Here is a 25432-nt window from a genome sequence, read left to right as displayed (position 1 = left end):
TTCACCAAGACAACCTTTTTTATTTGGTAGTAAAAAACAAGAAAATGCTTTATTTCAGTTCAGTGGTGAGGGATATGTAGGGGGGGGGGGACTGTACAAAGAAGAGAGAACAGTCAGAGTAAGCCCATTTTTCCGATTTTTCTTTTGTTGTTGCTTATATACACGTTGCCAGAAACACACACACAGTTGGTCAGACGCTGTCATCACTGCAGGTCGTCATCATCGAACAGATCCTCAAAGTCTGCAGGTAGAAAAAGAGACAAAGAAGAGGGATAAAAAGAGATTAAACATTTAATAGAATTGGTCAGGATGTTTCCAAGAACTCCCACGGTCTCAGTGAATTATGCTTTTACATAAAAGTTTATTCTAACTTCTGAGTTTACACCAGCTAGAACTTCAGACATTTTCATCTTTTGTTTGTACCTACCTGCTGGGGAAGTTCAAATACTTCAAAAAACTGAACTCCAGCTGAGGAGAGTCTGCACATCATGGTACAAAAGTAATAATTGAACTAACAACACAACGTTGAGAAAATAAATACAAGCTTGTAGACTGAATTACTCTTTAGTGGCTGCATAGAAAATGAACTGTAACTAATTATAACCATTAATTAGCCATTAATTTTTTTTGTTTTCATGCAAAACAATACTTGATTTTTCTTTGTTCTATAGTGATATGACACTAAATTATCCTTGGGTCTTGGACACACACACACACACACACACACACACACACACACACACACACACACACACACACACACACACACACACACACACACACACACACACACACACACACACACACACACACACACACACACACACACACACTCTTTGTAAATGCAACTTGTGATGGACATTTTATGGATTCATCAATTAATCGGGAGGAAAAAAATACTCGAAAGAGTAATGGAATGGATTAATGGAAAAAAAAAACCTGTTTGAGTCTTCTCAAGGGACAGAGCAAACCTGACTTTTCCACAGTTTGACACCACAGATGACGACAGAGCCACATATGACTTCATGAGAACACAGTGCATGACGCTTCCTGCCCTGTGCCAGTATTTTACTATAACTCTCCTAAATGCCTTATTCCAATTTTTTTATTTTTTTTGCACACCAATGGGTGACTAAATTAGCTAAATTAGCAGCAGGGGAAAAAGTAAAATACAACTGAATTTAAAAAAGGTGCTCTGAGGAACTTTTAGTTTTTGGTTCATTCTAGCGCCCCCTTTAGACAAAAGCTGTAGTGTTCTTACTAAGCCAGCTGTAGTTCCTGGGTGAGCGTATACCCATGACAAAGGGATTAAGAAAAACTGTATAAAAATAGCATTCTTTGCGCTGATGGTCTCGTTTGCTGTCATTTATGAACATCAGAGGAAAAATTAGCCTGTTTCAGAAATATTTAAAAGTTCATTGTAGCTACTTTAAGTCAACAACTGGCACATTATAACCTTGAAGACAAGTCCTATGTGTTGTGCAGTTTTTTTAGTGATCTGGATTTGTCACTTAAAACTTCACATTATAAAATGTTTGCTTCCGTCTTCCCTCTATAACCAAGGGGGAGTTTTTTTCCCCCGTAGTTAAAATATGGCTGCCACACTCTTGACGCTTATGTAGAAATTGGCATGACAAGCATAGACCGTTCCATTCTTTCATCTTTTGGTCACCACCATGCTGTGATATGTATTTTTCCTTCTGGGCATGAGAACACCGCGATCCAGACACTCCCTTCAAGCCCGGCGTGTTTACTTTGAACACTGCTGACATCATTCTATCAGAACCTGTGAGTTAGCTAGTGATGTAAATGCTTCTTTGACCTATTAAAATTGTGTGGAAGTGCTCCTGACTAATCCAAGACAGTAGAATATGCTGAAAGTGGTTCTAGTAAAAGAAGGCAGTTATCTGTAAAGACACTATTCGTATATTTACATACATGTTCTAAAATGTTCATAATAAGCTAAAATGTATTCAGCACACCAGGCTTGAAGAACTCTTTAATGTGTCTGTGGTTTCTCCAGGAGCAGCAGGATATTCCCGTTTGGTCTAATAAAAGGGACAGTCTACAAATCAAGCCGCTTGCCCCTCGGCTACCCATAACCCATTGCAACTTTAACCACTGGACACAAGTTGCCCCAGCTGTCTTTCACAGAACAAAGTCTTAATAGAATTGTCTATGTTTCACACCAGTCAGTCAGTTGACCTTTGAACAATGCTTTGCACTAAATGGTCATAAGGGACACATCAAGCTGAGCTTGTGGAAAGTCAATAAAGGGCATAGTGTCCTTGAAAACAATCAGTGTTTCTTTTTCATTATCACCCTACAGTCACACAGAACAGATGCTACACCAAACATGGCTTCTGTGTTCAGTTTGAACACGCACTACATAAATGTCAGTTTAATGTGTACTGTTTAAGATTGAAACAATACATTAGACTTTTGAGCGTATTGGTTATTAACATGGAAGGCCCCTATGGGACGCAAATCCATGTTAGAGCTATGAACTGGGACTGGCGGTACATGAGAATTCACAGAGTGGCAGTTTTAAGTGTTAACAACCCGAGTGATGTAAAGGTGTGTGTGTATTAAGTGTAGGTGTGTGTTTAGGTGTGTGTGTGTGTGTATGTGTTTAAAGCAGCTGACTGGCGAGGTGCCCCGCTGAGTTTCAGTCTAAACAGCAGCCATAAACTGACTTTACCATCCTCCTCTTTTCCTCTACTGCTTTTTCATTCTCTTCTTTTTAACAATCAGCTCTTTTCCTTTCTAGGTCATGTGCTGCTGTTTAGCCTGCAGCCTAACTACGCTGCAAGGCGGAAAACAGATTATTAGCTTATTGCCTCATGTGCGTCCTCTGTCTGTGTGTTTTACTGTGTGAGAAACACATAAAGCGCTTGTTTACAGGGAACAACAGGATTTTCTAAAGGGTTCATTTGAGAAGAAAATGTGGTTAAGGCAAGAGACGGGATAATGTGCTTACGCTTAAACCACTTTTTCACGCAGTTTGTCAATTATATGGTTCCTCTCCTTTTAACCTTTCAAATTACTGGGATTTTATAATATTTTAAGCGCATTTTAAAGCTTATATGTTCCAAAATAAGCTTTTACCGTATAACAAGCATTTATTTTATACACATTCTGTCGCTTTTTCGTTCCAATTTTGTTGGGTTTGTCTTTAAACGATAGCTTCATACAACCAATGAAAAAAAAACGGTGTTATCCACGTTTCTGTAAAAGGGTACTTTTTTTTTTGAAATTGTCTTTTTATTATGATTTTCCCGGTCCATGCAATCATCGATAATACACATCATTATTCTCTTTTCTGCCGTTTGTAATTTACGATTACAGCACACAACAATTTTCCCTATTCTGTTAACAATAAAGAGGCGTGTAAGGACACTGGCCTTTTATAAATATTATTCAATAGGAACAAGAACGTAAGACAAGAGAAAAAGACTGACACATGTCTAAAATTGTGAGTGTCTACTTACTTTTGAACATTTCAGTTAGTATTTTGTTTCGTATCCTCCCCATTGTGAGCGGTCTCGCTGACATATTTATTTTGCCACTATATATTTTAAGAACAAATGTGTCTTTCATGTATAATTCAGAAACCTGTTGCTTACCATTGAAGAAGTCAGAGTGAACTGCCTTTTCATTGGCTGCCAGGTCCATTAGCAGGCCGCTGCTGCCTCCTGCCTGTTAACACACAGAAGTACAAGCAGTTTGAGCAGGTCACTCTCACACATACACACCATGATACACACACAGCATTACAATACATACAAAAGATAGGGATAACGGGCTACTAGGTGGTAAACACGTAATGCATTCTCACTCTCCCACAGTCAAAAATGTAACTGGAGGGCAGCGTGTACAAGAAACACACATTAATAGAGTAGAAGATATACATGTTTCAATTCATTGACATAACTACTATAGGGATTTTTCTTTACTTATTCCATTGCACTTCAAAATGTAATCTCATGTTAAAGATTCAAAGCAAATGCAATATAATTTAATTAGTCTAATGAGTATTTTTACAAATGCACACCCGGTATTATTCCATGTATGTTATACGGTTGTTTCTTGAATTGTACACATTGATTTGTCATCAAACAAACTGTCCCGTCGCTTGAACCATGTCCTGTCCTCAGCCGACAACAGCCAACTAGAGTCCACGTTGAAAACAAGAGCCCGCCCCTCTTCTGTTGTGAGCCAATGGCAACCGATTGAGCGGATGACTGGCGTTTCCTGCAGCCAATTAAAAAGGAGGAAACAGTGCTTGGGTGGGCAGCAGCAGCAGCTTCAAACTCCGCTCCCCGCGAAAAAGCAAACTATCTAAAGCCGTCTGCGTGTAAAGGGAAAATAAACATAGTAGGCTCGTTCGACCTGTCGCCGTCTTGCTAAGACCTGCGCAATTATGACGCTCGTCTTGCTGAGCGCACTGCATTATGGTTAGACTTTTTGTCCCACTTGCACCTTCTTTATAGGTCCATGACTTGCACCCGTGGCTGGCTGCGGCTCGGCTGCTTGAGACTTTGAAGTCCCGCGGTATCAAGACGGACACAGACACTGGAGCAAGTCGCTGCAGTTGCTCCCCACGGGCTGCGGGAGCGAAATGTCTGATGGGAAACGTCTTGCTGACAGGCGGAGCTGAGCGCTAATTGGGAGTTTAAACCTCGTGCCTTTGATGCGTTTCCCCAATTGGTTAGGCAAAAGTCTGACATCACCGCTCAAAATTAAATTACGATCCATTCTTTTTGATTTTAATTTATGTTTAATCATTAGGCCGCCACAATATGCATTTAAGCAGAAATGTACTTAATCAGAGTTAAACCTCTGAACCCTTGACATAGAAATAATTTGGATGTGTAACTCTCCTGTATAGATATATTTAAAAGTGAACACAAACTTGAGTCACATAAGATCTTGGTGAAGTGATTTTTATACCATTAAGATTAAATCATAGGCTTATTTCAAGTGATCTAAATGGTCTGGGAATTGTATTTTACATGTAGTGTCGCAAAGCCAGACCAAAACTACAACAAGTTGTTTGTTACACATCATAATACAGTTCATCATATCCATCTCTACAATAATAATAAGGGATCTTTTCTTAGACCTTCTTTATTTAGGCCGATCATATTCGTTATGTGAAGGGAGAAATACTAAACCTCCTTTATTTGGATTTGTAAATTATTCTTGTAAATTATTCTTTATCACTTAAAAGTAGGTGTTCTAGTAAAGTAACAAGAAAGATAAAGATGTGAGGGGAATGGGGATATTATATCTCGTTTCTTGTTTTGAAAATGCCCCTCGCTTTTAAAGTGTTTACTCGTCTTTGTGTTGTGTTCTGCTTCTAATCGGTTGTAGCATGTGTGACTCTCCTGCGAATATGTTTCTAATAAGCCTTCAAAATAAAACTAGAAAACGAACTGCATCCGCAACAAGGACGCTACTTCCGACTCGGAGCTGTCCGGCTTCAGTCAGGCATTTTCGTCACTCCCCCGACTGCACTCGGCTACTCTCGTCTACTTTCCAGACGAGCTGAAAGTTAGGTCGAACGAGCCTAGTATGTTTTAAGAATTTTAGAGCCTGTATATAGGTAAACAATGGCGAAACTGACTAAGGGATCCAAAGCTGCATCTCAAGAATTCCAGGGAAAATGCACTCGGCGTGAAAGCGACGAGTCTTCAGACGAAACAACAGGCGAGGAGAGCAACATGTTGTCTGTTGACTCCGATGACAAGTGGGTATTATCACATTATACGACTTTTATCAAAATATACAAATTTGGCCGTAAACCCTTTAGCTATAGGTTGGGTAGTGCGCTGGTTTCTATTGATTACTTGTAGTATACAGGTTCGTAACGAGACGTTCATTACATGAGCTATATGTCTCTCAAACATAAGCATTTTATCCTGCAACAACCTGAGCTCAAACCTAGCCACAGTGACACTGCTAGCTACAGGTAGTGAACTATATATACATGTCAGTGTGCTGTATACGGTAAACATGCCTGCACTTTCACACACGAGGATCAAGCCAATCCAAAACACTACAGATCACAGTATACCAACCAGGCCACCGTCCTTAAAGGGAAAGATGCAACAGCCATACCGTTCTGCAACAACTATTACAACAGTATTTTATTCATTATTGCAATGTGCAGTGCTTTCAAAATATAATGGATTTTATACTCACTGCCATTTGCAATATGCTGTCACCATCATATGCTATCTATTCTATGAGACACTTTGTATTTTGTATAACTTTTTTTAAGATTTAAATTATTTTATATTATATGTTTATGTAGATTTGGAGCAACCTGGCAAAGTCATTTCCATTGGATGATATAAGTCTATCTTATCTTATCTTATCTTATGGGAAAAATATAATAAAACCTCTTTCCTTTGTACCATCTAGATCTAAAAATCATTTCTCGTCGTTTGTTTTCACATAGCAGACAATCATCTGATGGAGATAGTGAAGAGGATTGGGAGCCATGCACTTCCCTCCCAGTGAACAAGAGGCCTCATACGGAGAAGCAGCAGGACAGTAGTAGTGGTAGCTGGTCAGAAGAGGAGAGCCTTCCCCCTGCACCCAAGAGAGGCAATGCCACTAGAAGTGCAAGAAGCAGAGGACATGGGAGAGGCGGCAGAAGCCATGCCGCATTTCCAACCAGCTCGCCATCTGAGGAGAGATGGAAAGATGTGGACGAAGCAGACATCACACCACCACAGCCCGTCTTCACACCCATCAATCCACCAGGACCCCAGCTCAGAGATACGGCTTCATACACAGCACTGCAGCTCTTCCAGCTTTTCTTCACCAACTCTATTTTACTGACAATAGTCGACAATACCAATTTGTACGGCGCTACTCACAACTCTACAACCTCCAACCGGTGGATGGATCTGACGTTGAAGGACATGTATGCGTTCCTGTCCTTGGTGGTCTACATGGGTGTGGTCAAATGCCCTTCGCTCAGCGATTACTGGCGCGGGGATACTCTGTACAGCTTGCCATTCCCCAAAAGGGTTATGACCAGACAGAGGTTCTGTAGGGTCCGCGGGGCCCTTCACCTCAGCAGCCCGCTAGCAGACGCTGCCAACGAGCAAAGGAAAGGCACCACGGCGTTCGATCGTCTAGGCAACATTAAACCACTTTACGACGACATACGGGACACCTGCATGAGGCACTATCATCCACACCAGGAGATTGCTATTGATGAGCGAATGGTTGCCTCCAAATCAAGCAATGGTGGGCTCAAAGTCAAACAATATGTGAACAATAAGCATGGGTATAAGCTCTTCGTTTTGGCAGACTCCACAAACGGCTATACGTGGGACTTTTTCGTGTACCAGGGAAAGTCGGAGGGAAAAAGTGGCAAAGGTGTCGGCTATGAGTCGGTGATGGAGCTAGTCGACACTCGGTTGCTAGGCACCGGCTACAAGCTCTTTGTGAACAATTTCTACACGAGCTCTCTGCTTTTCAGAGACCTGCTCCAAAAGAAGATCTGGGCGTGCGGGAGCATCCACACACGCTCAGTGGGATTCCCCAGAACCCAGAACAACAGTCTGGACTCCAAGTCGCCCCGTGGAAGCATACGCTGGATCAGGAAGGACCCGCTGCTCTTTGTCCAGTGGCGAGACAGAGGGGACGTCTCCCTGTGTTCCACTATACACACAGCGCATGGGGAGGACACAGTGCAAAGGAAGGTCAAAGATGCAGAAGGACAGTGGATAGTCAAGGATGTCCCAGTCTCACCGGCAGTGAAGGAGTACAACCGGTATGTGCTTTATATTCATTATTCATTTATTTCATATTATTTCATTTTCTGAAACAGTTCAAAACAGTTAATATAAATGACTTTAAAATGTATTTTAAATATGAGGAATCCCCCCACCCCCCCCAAAAAAACATATTTTCAAATAGGAAGTGGTGTAGTTTACTATAGCCTCAAGTAACCGAACACAATACCAAAACAATTATAATATTAAAGAAAAAAAAAACAGCTCTGAGTTCGGAATCAGAAACAGTATCTGAAGATTTCCAAATCCATGTATCAGATTGGAACTGACTACAGTGGATCTGTGCTAGTTGTGCTTGATAATTGTATTTTTTGTTATACTTTTTAATATATTTTTTATTTCTATCCATCCAGGTGCATAGGCGCAGTGGACCATTCTGACGCCCTGGTTCGGTCCTATAAAGTCCCCCACAGGACCAGGAAGTGGTACAAAACATTTTTCTATCATTTTGTGGACATTGCGATTGTGAATGCCTTCATCCTCCACAAAGAGCTCACTGAAGCTAAAGGAGAGGCCCCTATGCCCCAGAAGGCTTTCAGAGAGACCCTGGCTTTGGAGCTGTCCATGGTGGGCTCTTCCTCCACAGCCCGACCCGACCCACCATCTCCTGCCCCGCTCCCGCTCGGAGCTCACCACAGGCCGGTGTACATCAGCGGGAGCAGCACAAACGGCCGGCGGAAGTGCAGGCAGTGCCAGGCAAAGACACCAGTGAAGTGCTCCTCCTGTAACATGCCTCTCTGCTTTGTCGCAGGTCGTGACTGCTACAATGAATGGCATGATGCCAATACACTGTAAAATGTATAGTTGTAAATAAAGTAAATATTACTGAGTTGATTTTTATATAAACAGCTTTATTCTCCATAGCACTCGTTTTATTGACTCTTCTGTACCACAAAGTTGTGCACCAATAAGGGATCAAAAGCAGTGTAATATGTTTGTGCAACTGTTACTAAAAGTGTTCAAAACAGACTATTATCCTTTTAATTGTAACGATATCAAGCAGATATTAAAACTTATTCTTAAGGAGTTTGAACTTCAATACCAGCAGCACTTTGCACTCTGCGTAATATTTCATTCATTTAACTTTTATTTATCCTCATCCAAGACATCAATTGAGGGGTGACCCTCATTTTCAATGATGTCGAGTCAAACAGATGCAATGCAAAAACAACAATAGATACACAATATACAATGCAAATACTTCAAATACACAACAGCTGATAAAGAGAAAAAAAAACAATTACAAGTTTTTCAAATCAGACGGAATCCACCACCTAAACCTAGACTTTCAGATGCTGAATATTATAATAATATATGATACTTATAAAGCGCTTTTCTATAAACTCAAAGTCGCTTTACAAAACAAAACAAGAAATTAGCAACTAACAGACATTCACGCATAGGCTACACATAGGCTACTGGTAGTGCTCAGAGACAGTAGAGGGACGAATTTAAGACTTTTAAAAATGACACTTATGTAAGCAATGTGAGACATCTTTTACGTCCATAAATGAAACAAATGTGTATAGATATGAAGGAAAATTGGAGACACTGTCTTATCAGTAGAGTAAATGAAACTGTCGCTAAAAGGCTACCTAGCATTAGCCCGTTTTCGGCTGAATATTTTGTGTTAACCTACCTCGTCTAGATCCACGTAGGGTCCAGCTCCTTCGGGAAACATCTCGTCCACTGCGGGCTTCATTGTTTTGGTTTAACTTCGGCAGAAAACCTTTCTACCTCTTAATGTTAAATAGGTTTGTTGCGTGGTGAGGTACTAGTTGCTCGGCTCGGTAGGGTACAAACAAAAACAGACGGGTGTGCAACCTTGAAATGGGCTCGGCTAGACATACCAGCTTTTTTTCTTCTCTGACGCCACATACAGTTCCGGAGTGTGGGATAGACAATTTACTTACAATCTGAATCTTTAAAAAAAAAGTTTTTTAAAGAACAGACATAGGCTACACACACTCTAAATTTAATACAAGTAATATTTATCATTCATGCTTTAGAAGCTAGTGATACTATACAATCCCTACAACCTTCTCCCTGCTATCAATCATTTACCATCTATCTATCTATCTATCTATCTATCTATCTATCTATCTATCTATCTATCTATCTATCTATCTATCTATCTATCTATCTATCTATCTATCTATCTATCTATCTATCTATCTATCTATCTATCTATCTATCTATCTATCTATCTATCTATCTATCTATCTATCTATCTATCTATCTATCTATCTGTCTATCTATCTATCCGTCTGTCTGTATGTATGTAATAACACATTTCACCATATCAAACCTATACTTATTTGAGTAAAAGTCCATAACAATATAATGACAGTATCACAAGTAACTAATTCTAAAAAGAAAGAAAAAAAATCGTTTTATTGACATTGTGATATATTTGGAAAACCTTTTATTTATATTTGGCACATTACATGAAGATATCAAACAACTCTACAAAACAGCTACTTAATCTACATTTGTATTCTACACATATGGCTACAAACACTGATACTTGCTATTATTTTGCCTATTTTAAAAGAAAATCTGTATCAATTCCGTCATAATCTTTACTTTTTGTCTAAGTAAGAAATGAGTTCCCTTTTTTATTGACTTGGGATATCTTAAACTTGTCAGTGTTCGTGTCCTTCATTGGTCTCATATCCCAAGGTGTCTCCGAGGTGCTGGTGGGCGAAGAAGGTGCGGGCCATCTCGTTGATGTGGTTGTAGGCGCCGATGGATCTGAAGTACTCGATGTAGTTCCAGAAGTCAGAGGTAGAGTAGGGCCAGTAGGGAACCCCTGGTGCTTCATCATACGGCACTACGAGAATAAACGACAGGTCAGAGACAAGGACAGGAGATATTCCCACCATGCTCAGGGTCAGACAGTTCAATTGACACACACACACTTTGAGAACGGGGGTTGTGAAGTTGTAGCATGCAAAGGTGAAGAGACAGACTTCACAACAATGATCCTTCAAAATAAAGCAAATACAGAATATTTCAACACTCAAGACAAGGTCACAGTAACCTTCGAGAACCAATGGTTCAATATAATACAGGAATATTAATCCAGCAACATGAAATATAATTGGAAAACACTGAACAAAAATATATTAGAATATAATATAATGTAATGCTCCACTTAAAGATATTTTCTTAAAATAGAGTATTGTCACAGTGTGGTATCTGAACACTGAGAAGTGGAAGTGATGGGTAGACTTCAAAATATCCAAGGCCATCTTTGTAAAGGCATCTAAAAGGATAAGTTATATTTATATACAGTACCTCCTTCTGGGATGACTCTGGCATCTGTGAGGAGGAAGAGAGAGAGAGAGAGAGAGAGAGAGAGAGAGAGAGAGAGAGGAAAATTAACATTTCCAAACATTCCAGGGCTTCCATGGTACAAAGACGGGATTCAGGAGCAGAAAACTCACAGACGACTGTGGATATCTACCCCCTCCTCAAATATTTTTGCTGACCATACTCACACACACACACACACACACACACACACACACACACACACACACACACACACACACACACACACACACACACACACACACACACACACACACACAGATACACAACCCAAAGCAGGAATAATTCAACAATAGACAGAGTCCTCTTTGTACACGTGCGTTCACCAAAAACTAATAATCTGCAATAGATGCAGACACGTCACGCCTGGGAGAATAGTATATACAATATACACACAGCTATAAGTATTTATGTGTGCATATATCAAACTGTTGATAGAGTAAAAACATCTCATAAATCCCAAACTAAATGTAAATTACAACACGCCAGCCTTCAAGAGCATGTGCAGGTGCATCTTAAAAACTAGAAAGTTCAGTCTTTTTACACACACGTTTAAATATTACAAGATATGTACAGCTCATGGAAACCCAACATCCAGTATATCCAAGTATCAGACTATTCCTTTTTCTGGTCGTCTTATTTAATGTTCTAATATTTTGAGGCGCTATATTTTTGATCTTCATGATTTGTAAGCCGTAATCATCAAAATTAAAACCAGAAAAATGCGTAATGAATATAGAACAATAGAAAAAAATACTTTTTCCATTATATCCTATTTTTTTTTAAATGAACCTGTCAAAGATGAATTATGATATACAGATTAAGAGGAGATGAACTCACCGCTGGTATGACAGGCGAAAAGGCAGAGGAGGACACTGAGCAACACCAACAGCTTCATCTTGGCGTCCTAAACCAACAAGAAAATACTTATGAATTCATGCAAACAGCACATACTCAAGGTTAATGCTTTATAATGATCCCAAAGTATTTTCTTGCAGTTAACTAACTTTTTGTTAATTTCAAATGATAGTTAGATTAATTTGTGTTTACCTGTAAAGTTTGTCAAGCTGTGCACAGAGAAGAGATGCTGCCTGGTTGAATGTGGTCTGTGGTGTGTGGGGGTTAGTGGAGGAAGAGCCAGTGGATTTCCAACACACACACATGCGTGACAAACACACACACACACACACACACACCTTTCCCAGATTATTTACTCAGGGAAGTCCTTCCTTTATATTTCCAGGTGTTTTCTTTTTCTTAAATTTTACCCTCTCACTTAAGATGCATTGATTAGCACTTAACTGAGAATGAATGTAATGCATATTTGTCAGTATCACAAAGCTTTTCTTAATTTCGAGGGAAAATAATATATTTTAATTCAACTCATGCCACTAGAGAAAGTTTTGTGCCCAAACTTTCACACCAGAAATCAGATTTGTTTTTAAATGATTGATGAGCTATGCAGTGCAAATTTATTTTCCTATGGTTGGTCAATGATCGGTCATTGGCGGAGTGCATTGCTCAGAAGCAAATGGCTTAAACTAATTTTCCAAATAAATGATGAAATACTCTCTGAATTGTTGAGGAGTATATTAAGCAAACCGTGGCAAGAAAAAAAAATACTTAAGCAAAGTGTAAGTACCTAAATTTGTGTTTGAGTAAAAAGTACTTAGTAACTTTCCGTCACTTATGTAGGCGTGACTCTTTAACATTTCCACAATTTATTCCTAACTTTTGACATAAGAAATTATATTCCGTACGTTCTTGCTGTTGCTCATTTAGCCGCTCAGTGGAAACGAGTCATAAGAGACAGTTCAATGTTCACCGGAATAAATAAAAACCATGACGAGTGACAGAAAAGTGAATACAGGTTTAACACAGAACTCATCACCGATGTATTTTGCCACCACCACAAAGATGCTTGTTTCATTACATTGTTACAAATTCCATTTTCTCCAACTTGACAGCACTGAACCGTTACTACAGATTCAAAATATGAAAAAATATATTTAAAAAAGATCTTAAAATGTTTTCATATCAATTACACAGCAGATTGAACTTTGAAAAGAATTATGAAGAACAGGTAGCCTGGCATTCCCAGACCTGCCACTAGGCGCTGGCAAATTAAATTTGCTGCGCGTGTTGGTCTGGAGACGCTCCGTTGAAGCTTATCAAGACTACCAGAAATCTGGTATAACGTTTCAATTGGTTCTATCTAATATGGGCGCGCCAGAGCCCTTTATATGGTGCTCTGGGGAGGACGTAACCGGATGACGACAGTGACGTGCATGCGACGTCGAAGCTGTGATAGTAAACATCAAAGATGGCTGCGGATATGTTGTGTGAGTTTGAGACTGCTTTGGCCTCGACCCTTAACGAATTGGAAGACGGGACTCATAGCTTTCACTAGCAAGTAAGTGGAATGTTCTGTTTTGCCGACCGACAACGGCAAACGTTTAATTGAACAGTTTAACAGCTGTTCGCTAAACGAACGGGGCTTACGTCACTTGTGCATCGCTCTGATTGGTTGTAGTGCTATCCAACTGCGTGCAGTGGCATTTGAAATGCACGAGTAGGAGCCGCCCCTAGAGTTGGAAATTACTATTGATCGTCGCCAGACCCTCTATCGTTCAAGATATCAGGGTCAGGATTTCCAGGCTAAAGAACAGGCACAGTTCAATAAAATAAATGATTCATACTTATCTTGTTTAAGTGTAAATTAAAGGCTATATACATATTTTATATATTTATTCTTTAAATTTAAAATGCTAAATAATAAAAGGCAGCAACATTAACATGCAGATATATGATTAAACACTGCCTCCCCTTGTAATTAATCTTGGAATAAGTAGGTTAAGATTTTATGTTTGATACACTGATTTTAAACTGCACAGTCTTGTTAAAGTCTCCATGGCTCCCTATCAGTCCTTGCAGCCCGTCTGCACCGTGGCCTTCATCCTGTAGAGGTTGATTCCTTCGTTCATGAGCAGCTCTTTGCCGTAGCTCACCGTCTCTGCAGGCAGGAAGCGCGGCCGGCCCAGGATCCAGGCATACTCAACGTGGAAAATGTGGAGGACGTCAGTGCAGGAGTAGACCACGGACAGGCTTTCATAGTCAGTAGTCAGCACCCAGTAAGGGCTGTAGGGAGAAACTGGGAGCAAACGACATGGAGATTATGTGAGAGACCATGATCATAATGACAGGAATATAGATCTGAAAAATTGCTGCAAAAAGGCAGATGGGCCAACACAATCTATTGTTATCTATGTGTAAGATTTGAGACGTGTTCCCAGGCTAACAATGCTTAAAGCTAACAGAATTTTTTTTTTTACAATTCTAGAAACATATTGGGATTGAGGTCCAAAATTCTTCCGAACATTTACTTTGAGATCACCTCTTAAATAAATGCAAGTGTCCTCAGCATACTGACTAACTGTATATAAATAGACAAGACTATGAGTCTTTCTACGGTATTTTTATTGTTGTTATATTGAACCCCTGAGTTATTTAAATTGCCTCAAGTGGCCCTACATATTTCCATCATCATCATCTTCAACCGCTTATCCGGAGTCGAGTCGCGGGGGTAGCAGGGCCAGATTGACCAGCTATGACTGGGGGATCCCAAGTTGTTCCCAGGCCAGTGTGGAGATATAATCTCTCCACCTAGTCCTGGGTCTTTCCCGAGGACTCCTAACAGCTGGACGCTCCTGAAACACCTCCCTATGGAGGCGCCCGGGGGCCATCCTTACCCGATGCCCGAACCACCCCACCTGGCTCCTTTCGACACAAAGGAGTAGCGGCTCTGCCCCGAGTTCCTCACGAATATCTCTAAGGGAGAAGCCAGCCACCCTCCTGAGAAATCCCAGTTCGGCTGCTTGTACTTACGATCTTGTTCTTTCATTCATTACCCCTTCATGACCATAGGTAAGGGTAGGAACGGGGATCGACCGGTAGATCAAAAACTTTGCCTTCCGACTCATCTCTCTTTGTCACAAAAGTGCAGTAAAGCGAGTGCAAAACCGCCCCTGCTGCTCCGATTCTCTGGCCAATCTCACGCTCCATTGTTCCCTCACTCGCAAACAAGACCCTGAGGTACTTGAACTCCTTCACTTGGGGTAGGGTCTCATTCCCTACCTGGAGTAGAGAATCCATCGGTTCCTGCTGAGTACCATGGTCTCAGATTTAGAGGTGCTGATCCTGTGGGAGCTGAAGGTCACAGACCGATGTTGCCATCAGAACCACATCATCCGCAAACAGCAGAGATAAGATCATCAGCCCACTGAACTGCAACCCCTCCCCACCACGACTACGCCTTGATATCCTGTCCATGAATATCACAAACATGATTGGTGAAAGAGCGCAGCCCTGGCGGAGGCCAACGCCCACCGGAAACGAGTCCAACTTACTACAGAGAACCTGGTAACAGCTCTCGCTTTGAGCGTACAGAGATTGGATGGGCCTGGTACATCCTCACCCCATACTCCCGCAGCACCCCCCACAGTATCTCCCGGGGAACCCTGTCATACTCCTTCTCCAAGTCCACACAACACATGTAGACTGGAGAAGAGCATACTCCCAAGCCCCCTCTAGGATCCTTGCGAGAGTGAAAAGCTGGTCCCCCTTTTTGAAGAGAGGATCCACCACCCTGGTCTGCCACTCTTCCGGCACTGTACCCGACTTCCACACAATGTTGAAGAGACGTGTCACCCAAGACAAGTCTCCATTCATTAATTTTTGTTATGAATCACATTTAACTTAATTGCCAGGGCCAGTGATGTAATGCTCAAGTTGGCAGAATCAACAACATAAACATCTACTGACCCAGACTATGTGGACCAGAGTAGATGATTCACAGACAGACGGACAGACAGGCTCATTGACTTTGACATTACAGCTGCTCTTAGGCTGCTTCATCATGGCTCAGCTGATGTATCATCACTCATAAGGTATGCAAGGAAGCAGGATGATGAGTGGAATGTCTGTAAACAAATGCTTACTTTTCTGCCTGCATGCCTTTTGTAACATTTTTTAAATAACTACGTACATGATTTTATTTTAGTAATATTATCATAGATATTATCTCAAAAATGGTTGACTTTTTATAACATTCAAAAGCAAGATAAGTTTACAAAGGAATAAGTAGAAGAGGAGCAGGACAAATCAAAAGATGACAGAAACAAAACTATGAAAAGGATGAGGAGGAAGAGGAGTTCTTACAATAGGAGAAGCTGACTCCAAGTCTTGCAGGGTCTCTGGGGTCTCGAACCACTGCTGTCCCTTCTGCTAATCTCGTCTTGTTTTTACTGAGGGAGACAGACCATAAAACATTTAATGCAATATGAATCACTGATCAGTCACAGTTGTATAATGGGTGCTTGTTATGACAGCTGCTATTATGTTGCCAATATCTTTTCACAGACGTGTTCACTCACTCCCTAAACAAATGCACACGCCGCCGGCGTGTGATTGAGCGCTGGTGTCATAAATTTAAAAAGAATACTACTTTTATCCAAAGACACTACAGTGTAACGATCATCAACAACAAAAAATGTATCATCAAATATTATATCATATTGAATTAAGTCAATGCTCAGTTGAGTCAAAATCACAGTAAAACAAAATATATAAATAAATACTCACTAGAATTGAGAGTTCAGCACCTGGATGGTACCGTCTTTCCTTAAGGCGTAGTTTGCCTCGATGCATTTTCCTCTCTCGTAGGAAACAGGGAGCTTCTCGATCTCATACCAGCGCCCCAGATACTGTAAACAGACAGCGGGTACTCTATTCTGTGTGTAGTTCATATAGCGATGACAATGAATGAATGTTTTCATGGGAAATGTACCTTCTCAAGGTTGAAGTTGGGCTGAACTTTAGGAGTAGGACAGGGACCCCAGCGGTAGGTCTGTGCTGACACCAGAGGGACCAACATGAGAAGAAGGTAGAGGGACGACATCATTCCTACAGGAGAGGAGGGGAGGTTTAACAAGATGAAACTGTTGTCTGTTTACAGGTGTTTGTGAGAGTATTACTGCACAGTAGATATAGCACAGTAGCTAAAGCACAGTTAAAATCATGCATTAAAAATCTGACATGCTCAAAGTACCAAAAGTACATCAGAAAGAAGGTTTCAATGCTAGACCTTCATCACGCAAACAACATTCATTGAGGACAAGACGCATGTGAACTCATAAACAATCAAATATACAAAAAAATTACTCAACCCCAAATAAGTAAAGATTAAACATCAAAAAAAGCCATAAACCTTATCAAAAATCCATGATATACTGGAGGTACTTAGAGCAAGAAAAATAGAAACCCCAAAACAAAATAACATTACAAACAATTAGAAAATGTTATGGGGGTGTAATGCATTTATTCAAAATTATTTGTTAAATCACAAATAAAAGGGTTCGATTATATTGCTAAGTCTACATTTTTGAATAGCCTAATTAATTTTATAATATCGTTCGTACCTGAGGTGCGTAGATGTCAGGTGGAGCTGAGGCTGCAACCCGCGCTCTTTCTGTGCTGTTGATGGGGATAGAGGATAGAAGTGCCCATAGATAGTATGAAGTGCCTCGAGCTCCAGACTGGGAGTGTTCACGTTCACTGGGAGTGACGTCAAACCGGCAGCACGAGGCAGCTCGTTAGCTGAATTGTTCTCACGAGCACATTCCCACATTGTCACAATGCTGAGACTGCGGTAACAGTTGACTAGTTGTAAGTCATTCTAGTGTATTTTTGGCCTGGTTGGATATGGTTTGTGGGGGTGACATCTCCATTCCACTTAACGACACCACTGATGAGAGTTCAGATGGCCAGAATGATGATGGTAACTTTGTCATTGTGAGCGTTGCAGGTAAAACACCTAGATCTGCTAGGCATTGTTTAGGAAAATTGACCTTCAATCTTTGTAAAATATTTACTTTATATAAACCTTAAATGAGTAATTTTCTAATGTCTTGCTTACATATGTTAGGTGGATACATTATTGTCAAGGCCTTACTTTAAAGTCACTTTGAGTAAAAAGCGGAACAACTCACCCCACTCTCCCCTAACAAAGCTAATCTTAATTTCAGAGGAAAAACCCAGTGCAGTAGGTTCTGTGCCCAGACTTCCACGCGACACATCGGCTTTGTTTCATATTTGTATTGCTTGATGTGACTATGTGATGCCATAGTTTTTTTTTTTCCCCAACTTTAAAATTATTCAAAAGATATGTACTTAATTATGAATTAAATCATTAAAAGCTGAGTGAAAGTTAAATCCTGATCATTGAGACATATAATTGCCACTTAAATGCATATAAATTAACTTACTGTTCATATGTTTTTAATGCAAACAATTAATGTGTAAAGGTACTAACACAAAGTTCCTCAAACTGGACCTTTAGTTCATGTACTTACAGAAGTTACTTTTCACCACTTACGTATGTGGGCGGAAGATGAAGAACTTTACAGTGAAACTTTAAAATGTCCACAATTTAATGCACACTTACAATTTAATGCACACTTTTTTACAGAAGAGTGATCGAACAGTGAATACAGCTTCAGTATAGAACTCACCACCAATGCATTTTCCCGCCACAAAGATGCCTGTTTCATTACATTGTTACAAATTCCATTTTCTCCATCTTGACAGCACTGAACTGTTACAGATTCAAAATATGAAAAAATACACATACAGACAGACAGATGTTTCTTGCTTTACAGATATGTTATTTAAATTTAAAATGCTAAATAATAAAAGGCAGCAACATTAACATGCAGATATATGATTAAACACTGCCTCCCCTTGTAATTAATCTTGAAATAAGTAGGTAAATATTTCATGTTTGATACACTGATTTTAAACTGCAGTCTTGTTGAAGTCTCCATGGCTCCCTATCAGTCCTCACAGCCTGTCTGCACTGTGGCCGTCATCCCGCATAAGTTGATTCCTTCCTTTGTGAGCAGATCTTTGCCGGAGCTCACAGTCTCTGCAGGCGGGAAACGGTCCCTGGTCAGGATCCAGGCAAACTCAATGTGGAAAATGTGGAGGATGTCGGTGCAGGAATACACCACGGACAGGCTTTCATAGTCAGTGGTCAGCACCCAGTAAGGGCTGTAGGGAGAAACTGGGAGCAAACGACATGGAGATGTAAGAGACACAATGATCATGATGATGGGAATATCGTTTAGACATTGATATACAAAATCACTGGAACATGGCTTGTGGACAAATATCATATAATGTCCCTTCTACTGTGTATTCTACAGCTATGCTGACTAAATGCTAATGGCAACACACTACTGTAACATGCGGATGACATCTCGTTCTTCACATTAGTATAGTATTTCATGATTAGCAATAAACACAGTGATCATAAACCTATAAAATATTGATTGGACGTTTGTAAATGTAAAGGACAAACAAAAGAAGTCCTGACTGAAAAGTTGGTCTTGAACAATCGCCACTTTAGAGCCAGTGATGTAATGCTCAAGTTGGCAGACACAAGGACATAAACATCTACTGAACCAGAGCAACTATGTGGACCAGAATAAATGATTCACAGACAGACGGACATAGAGGCTCATTGACATTGACATTTCAGATGCTCTGAGGCTGCTATATCATGGCTCAGCTGATATATCATCACTCATAACGTACGGCAGGATAATGGGTGGAACGTCTGTAAACAATCACTTTCTGCCTGCATCTTGTAAAATGTAGTAAATTACTACAAGATTTGAGTAATATAATCATAGATATTATTTTCTCCAAAACCCTAGACTTATAACAATATAAAAGCAAGATAAGAGGAAGAATTTAGAAGAGGAGAAGGACAAATCAAAATATGACAGAAACACATTTATGAAGAGGATGAGGAGGAAGAGGAGTCCTTACAATAGGAGAAACTGACTCCAAGTTTTGCAGCGTCTCTGGGGTCTCGAACCACTGCGGTCCCTTCTGCTATTTCCGTCTTGTTGTCTTCACTGAGGGAGACGGACCGTTAGTAATTGAATGTTATATGAACTCTATCAACGAGTCACAGCGGGACATATTGGTCGCTTGTTATGACAGCTGCTATTACGCTTTTATAATATATTTTATTATATATTATTATATTTATTATATTTTTGTCAAATATTATTTTTTTCTTACTTCCAGGTTAGGGGTTTGATGCATTCATAGAAGATTATTTGTCAAATCACAAGTAAAATAAATGAATCAGTGTCTCGCAGAACTGAATCAAGTCAGTCAAGTAGATGAGAAATATACTGTAGATTAATATCTAGACTAAATGGTGGTGGTTTGATGCATTCATTCTTAATTATTTGTGAAATCACAAATAAAAGAAATTAATTAGTGTCTTGCAGGACTGAATCACAAGTCACTGTATTGGAGTCTAGTTCTCCTTGGCCCAGCCTTTAATACATATTGCTTTATAATTCTTCCAAGTCTCCTGGAATCTCTTCCCTCTGACCTGAACTGAGCAAATCGCAAATATGTGAAGTGTGTAATTAATTATTTTATGTCACAGGGTTAATCCTTAAAGGTAGCTGAACCCAAAGCCCACATTATTCTTGAAGGGTGTGGGCCTGTCATGCAGCATACCAGAATGTATTTACATTTTAACGTCTATTGTTTGCCATACAGGTTAGAGGGTATGACCACAAGTGGATGGTTATGTGAAATGAAATATTTAAGATGCAATCTTTCCTTTTTTTCCCCTTTATACAACATCACATGTAGCCACACCTGTTCTTCTGGTCTCACGTAACAGCTGTACCTGCACACAGGTCGACTTCTTTTCACTTTTAGACACTACTGTGTAACAATACCATCATGAACAACAACAAAGTCAAATATTATTTTCATTTGGAATCATTTATCTAATGTTAAGGTCTGTAGTTGTGAAAAGTCAAATGTTCGGTAGAGTCAAAATCACAGTAAAAATAAAAATATCCATAAATACTCACTAGACTTGAGAGTTCAGCACCTGGATGGTACCGTCTTTCTTTAGGGCGTAGTTGGCCTCGATGCAATTTCCTCTTTCGAAGGAAGCAGGGAGCTTCTCGATCTCATACCAGCGCCCCAGATACTGTAAACACACAGCGGGTACATGAGTTCTTGTGTAGTGCATATAGCTTCGACTACGAATGAATGTTTTCATGGGAAATGTACATTTGTAACGTTGAAGTTGGGCTGAACCATGGGCTTAGGACAGGAACCCCAGCGGTAGGTCTGTGCTGACACCAGAGGGACCAGCAAGAAGACAAGGTAGAGGGACGACATCATTCCTGCAGGAGAGGGGGGGAGGTTTAACAAGATGAAAATAAATGGATGGTATGTGTACAGGTGTTTGTAAGAGTATTACTGCACAGTAGATAAAGCACAGTGCAGAACTACTCAGTTAAAGCCATGCATTATAAATCTGACGTGCTTTAAGTACCAAAAGTAAATCAAAAAGAGAGGTTCCCGCACAATGTCTAATTTGCACAAATATACATCTGGTGACAACATTTTAATGCTAGACCTTCATAAGCCAAACAACAATAATTAAAAAGCTCATCTCAAGAAGGGGGTGGCTGCAAAGATTCAGTCAATACAGTCCCCTTGATGATTGTGTCCTGACTCATGCTTGCAAGCATTAAAGATATTTTTATTTGTACTGGAACATTGTGTCAAACTGGTAATTAAATACCAGTTGAGTAGAAACCCCAAAACTATAGATTACAAACAACTAGAAAATGTAATGGGGTGTAATGCATTCATTCAAAATGATGTGTGTAATCAGAAATAAAATAAACTAGAACTGCGAGCAGTTGTGAACGGGGGCCAAGCCTCCTGCGCAACTCGGGATCGGGCGTCGTCGTCCGCGGCGCCGGCCCCTCGCTTCATGGAATCCGGGGACGTAAAGTTTTTGAATGTGGGATGTTCGGTTTGGTTGTTATAGACCAAAAGGCAAAGAAATTGCAGAGAAAGATGCTCAAGTGGATAAGGAGATGTATACTTTTTGTGTTTTTGGCGCCCCCTTTTGGCGAAATTTTCCAATTTTTTTTGAGGATGTTCATTAGGACAGTACGACCATATTTTTAAAATATTGTCTTGATACGATGTATAGTTTTGGATTTATGATCACTTACGTACAAGGTATTACAAGGAAGCTAATCGGCGAATCTTTAAAGCGCTACCGTTTGGTCTTCCGATGGTCGTAGAAAAATTATTTGACCAACTTTTGCTCGTGGGAGTCATTAGAGCATAATGCTTTTGGTTTCGTCCAAATCGGGCGAAAACTGTAGGAGGAGTATGTTTTGGTGACTGACACAGTTTTTGCGACGTAGCAAAAAATCTATCCTATCGCAAATGGGCGTGGCCTATCTCAAAAGATGCAGCTGACTTGTGGGCATCTGTGGATATAAAGTTTTTGACTGTCGGACGTTCTGTGTGGGAGTTAAAGCCTCAAACGCGTTTTCCGTTGTTGTAGCGCCACCTAGTGGCCGGGATGTCTGAATTTTTTCGTCTGTGTACCAGGCACGGACCTGGATCTAGTCATGCAAGTGGCATGTCCCAGCCCTTTACGGTTTGGGCTGCAGCACCATTTCAAATAAAAAGTAGAAGAAATGTTCAATATCGAAAAATCGAATCTTTAAAGCTCTAGCGTTTGGTCTTCAGATGGTCGTAGAAAAATTATTTGACCAACTTTTGCTCGTGGGAGTTGGTAGAGCATAATGCTTTTGGTTTGGTCCAAATCGGGCAAAAACTGTAGGAGGAGTATGTTTTGTTGACTGACACAGTTTTTGCGACGTAGCAAAAAATCTATCCTATGCAAATGGGCGTGGCCTATTTCAAAAGATGCAGCTGACTTGTGGGCATCTGTGGATATAAAGTTTTTGACTGTCGGACTTTCGGTGTGGAAGTTATACACGTTTTCCTTTTTTTGTAGCGCCACCTAGTGGCCGGCATGTCTGAATTTTTTTGTCTGCGTACCAGGCATGGACCTGGATCTAGTCATGCAAGTGGCATGTCCCTACCCTTTACGGTTTGGGCTGCAGCATCAGTTTTACGCGGAGAAAAATAGGAATAATCCCTACAAGAACAATAGGGTTCCCAGCCCTACTCGGGCTTGGCCCCCTAATGAGTGTCTCGCCTAACTGAGTCACAAGTCACCCGTATTGCAGGCTGTTTGTTTCTCCTTGGTATAGTGTATGTATTTAGTCCTATGATTTAGTCACCTTAAAAGGTAGCTGAACCCAAAGCCCACATCAATATTGAAGGGTGTGGGCCTGTCATACATGTAGCATTTCATAACGTTTTTACACGTTAACGTCTAGGCTATTGTCTATTGAGGTTACACAAGTTGATGGTTGTGTAAAATGACATGATGCCATCTCTCCTTTTGTCTCTTTATACAACATAACATAACATAACATAACATGTAGCCACACCTGTTCTTCTGGTTTCACATAACAGCTATAGGCTACACGCACACTGCCCTGCAACTTCTTTTCCAATATAGCCTTGGCTGTGTAACAATAATATCAACAACAACTAACATACAGTATATCATATCATTTATCATACTGAATCATGTATTTAATGTATAAGAAGCTGTAGAGGTGATATAGTAGACATACTACTAATTAGGACGTCAGTGGATAAAACCCAGTGAAAAACAAATATTAATTGTTTAAACATTTGATTAATTTCTATACAATTATCTTGCTAAGTCTACGTTTTGGAATAGCCTACTTCATTGTATTATATTGTTCGTAGGCCTACCTCAGGTGGGCAGACGTCAGGTGGATGTCTGAAGCTGCAGCTTGCTCTCGCTCTCTCTCTCTCTCTCTCTCTCTCTCTCTCTCTCTCTCTCTCTCTCTGTGCTGTTGACGGTGATAGAAGTGTCTCGAGCTCCCGGGGTGAACTCCATGGACATATAAAGGTAAACACCAACTGGGAGTGTTCACGTTCACTGGGAGTGACGTCACACCGGCAGCACGAGGCAGCTCGTTAGCTGAATTGTTCCCACGCGTACATTCCCACATAGCACTGCCAATGCTGAGACTGCATTGTCACTACTGAATAAGAGTTAATTTGCGGTGTCATTCTACACTAGTGTTAGTGTAGGTAGGCCTATTGTGGGTGTTTTTTCTAAGTATTTTTCATGCAGTTTACCAACTTTTTGTTAAAGTCAAATGATAGTGGATTAGCCGTGCAGAGAAGAGATGCTGCCTGGTTGAATATAGTCTCGCGAAACCAGACCAAACTACAGCAAGTAGGTTGAATGTGGTCTGTGGTGAGTGGGGGTCAGCGGAGGGAGAGCCAGTGGATCTCCAAAACACACACACACACACACACACGCGTGACCCACACATGCGAAACACTACACACACACACACACACACACACACACACACACACACACACACACACACACACACAGCCAAGTCTTGCCCAGATTATTTACTCAGGGAAGTCCTTCCTTTAATAATAATTAAAAGTAATAGTAAGTGTTTTTGCTATTTCTCAAATGTTGCCCTCCCACAATGATTTTACATTGATTGGTACCTAACTGAGAATTAATGTATTGGTGCATTTGTCAGTATTTCAAAGCTAAGCTTAATTTCAGAGGGTAAAATTACTGCATGAAGTTTGTCGCCAAGACTTTCACACCTTTGGCTTTGTTTGATATTTGTATTGCTTGATGTGCCTAAGTGACACCATATTTAGTTGTTTCCAAACTTTAAAATTATCCTTAAGAAATGTAGAATACTTAGCCTACTTAATAATTAAATAACTAATAGAACATGAAAGTAAAATCCTGTTCTTTGAGAAGCAGGAGCATATTTTTCTCCATCTTGACAACACCGAGCCGTTACTACTGATTCAAAGTATGAAACAATATAAATTAAAAAGATCTTACATTTTTTTCATACCAAAATTACACAGCAGTCTGAACTTCAGTTTGTGAAGAATATGAGGAACAGGTACAGTTACATGAAATTAGTGTTTCATTTATGTTTAAGTGTAATTTATAGGCTATAAAGACATTATATATACACACTAGTGTAGAGCCAATAGGAAGCAGATATTAGCTGTTGCATGCTTAAATGTAACATGAAAGTGGGACACAGAAACCGATGTAGTCTACACATAGGCAGTGTCACACTGTCATTGAAATGGCTGTCACATCACTCGTCATGCACTTTTGATCTTTCTGTCATAAGCTGGATGGATGCAACACTAGCAAGGAGAATGGATTATGTGTACTTGCCAGCTACAGGAGAAGTTTA

At 40.3% G+C, this 25432-nt stretch overlaps 4 protein-coding genes across 4 annotated transcripts; all 4 read right to left on the bottom strand.

The window, feature by feature from the left end:
* cops9 (COP9 signalosome subunit 9) lies at window positions 1–9629 on the bottom strand. The gene is made up of 3 exons (XM_080050350.1): window positions 9457–9629; window positions 3627–3699; window positions 1–241 (listed from the first exon to the last, which is right to left on the bottom strand). The coding sequence occupies exons 1-3, from the start codon at window positions 9517–9519 to the stop codon at window positions 204–206; spliced, it is 174 nt and encodes a 57-aa protein (XP_079906476.1). The 5' UTR covers window positions 9520–9629; the 3' UTR covers window positions 1–203.
* An 833-nt stretch (window positions 9630–10462) lies between these two features.
* Window positions 10463–12259, bottom strand: otos (otospiralin; the record flags this gene model as incomplete). The annotated part of the gene is made up of 4 exons (XM_080049806.1): window positions 12204–12259; window positions 11994–12060; window positions 11118–11141; window positions 10463–10650 (listed from the first exon to the last, which is right to left on the bottom strand). Exons 2-4 carry the CDS (start codon window positions 12049–12051, stop codon window positions 10463–10465), a joined length of 270 nt encoding a protein of 89 aa, XP_079905932.1. The 5' UTR covers window positions 12052–12060; window positions 12204–12259.
* Window positions 12260–13828: 1569 nt separating this feature from the next.
* apodb (apolipoprotein Db) lies at window positions 13829–17686 on the bottom strand. The gene is made up of 5 exons (XM_080049803.1): window positions 17630–17686; window positions 16999–17114; window positions 16794–16915; window positions 16371–16456; window positions 13829–14304 (listed from the first exon to the last, which is right to left on the bottom strand). The coding sequence occupies exons 2-5, from the start codon at window positions 17110–17112 to the stop codon at window positions 14075–14077; spliced, it is 552 nt and encodes a 183-aa protein (XP_079905929.1). The 5' UTR covers window positions 17113–17114; window positions 17630–17686; the 3' UTR covers window positions 13829–14074.
* A 1020-nt stretch (window positions 17687–18706) lies between these two features.
* LOC307267775 (apolipoprotein D-like) lies at window positions 18707–24067 on the bottom strand. The gene is made up of 6 exons (XM_080050170.1): window positions 24020–24067; window positions 23922–23987; window positions 21324–21439; window positions 21119–21240; window positions 20043–20131; window positions 18707–19272 (listed from the first exon to the last, which is right to left on the bottom strand). The coding sequence occupies exons 3-6, from the start codon at window positions 21435–21437 to the stop codon at window positions 19043–19045; spliced, it is 555 nt and encodes a 184-aa protein (XP_079906296.1). The 5' UTR covers window positions 21438–21439; window positions 23922–23987; window positions 24020–24067; the 3' UTR covers window positions 18707–19042.
* Window positions 24068–25432: the final 1365 nt, after the last annotated feature.

This window comes from Ammodytes marinus (assembly GCF_949987685.1).
Source record: "Ammodytes marinus genome assembly, chromosome: 21".
Taxonomy (NCBI): Eukaryota; Metazoa; Chordata; class Actinopteri; order Uranoscopiformes; family Ammodytidae; genus Ammodytes; species Ammodytes marinus.
The sequence above is the reverse complement of the archived record's forward strand: the minus strand, read 5'-3'. Positions and strand labels throughout refer to the sequence as shown.

Coding starts and splice junctions, on each gene's coding strand:
- cops9 (XM_080050350.1), bottom strand. CDS start 9,519: ATGAAGCCCGCAGTGGACGAGATGTTTCCCGAAGGAGCTGGACCCTAC. Junction 3,700..9,456: donor CCTACGTGGATCTAGACGAG/GTAGGTTAACAC, acceptor GTGTGTTAACAG/GCAGGAGGCAGCAGCGGCCT. Junction 242..3,626: donor TCACTCTGACTTCTTCAATG/GTAAGCAACAGG, acceptor TTCTACCTGCAG/ACTTTGAGGATCTGTTCGAT.
- LOC307267775 (XM_080050170.1), bottom strand. CDS start 21,437: ATGATGTCGTCCCTCTACCTTGTCTTCTTGCTGGTCCCTCTGGTGTCA. Junction 21,241..21,323: donor CCAACTTCAACGTTACAAAT/GTACATTTCCCA, acceptor GTGTGTTTACAG/TATCTGGGGCGCTGGTATGA. Junction 20,132..21,118: donor GTGCTGAACTCTCAAGTCTA/GTGAGTATTTAT, acceptor CGTCTCCCTCAG/TGAAGACAACAAGACGGAAA.
- apodb (XM_080049803.1), bottom strand. CDS start 17,112: ATGATGTCGTCCCTCTACCTTCTTCTCATGTTGGTCCCTCTGGTGTCA. Junction 16,916..16,998: donor CCAACTTCAACCTTGAGAAG/GTACATTTCCCA, acceptor GTCTGTTTACAG/TATCTGGGGCGCTGGTATGA. Junction 16,457..16,793: donor GTGCTGAACTCTCAATTCTA/GTGAGTATTTAT, acceptor TGTCTCCCTCAG/TAAAAACAAGACGAGATTAG.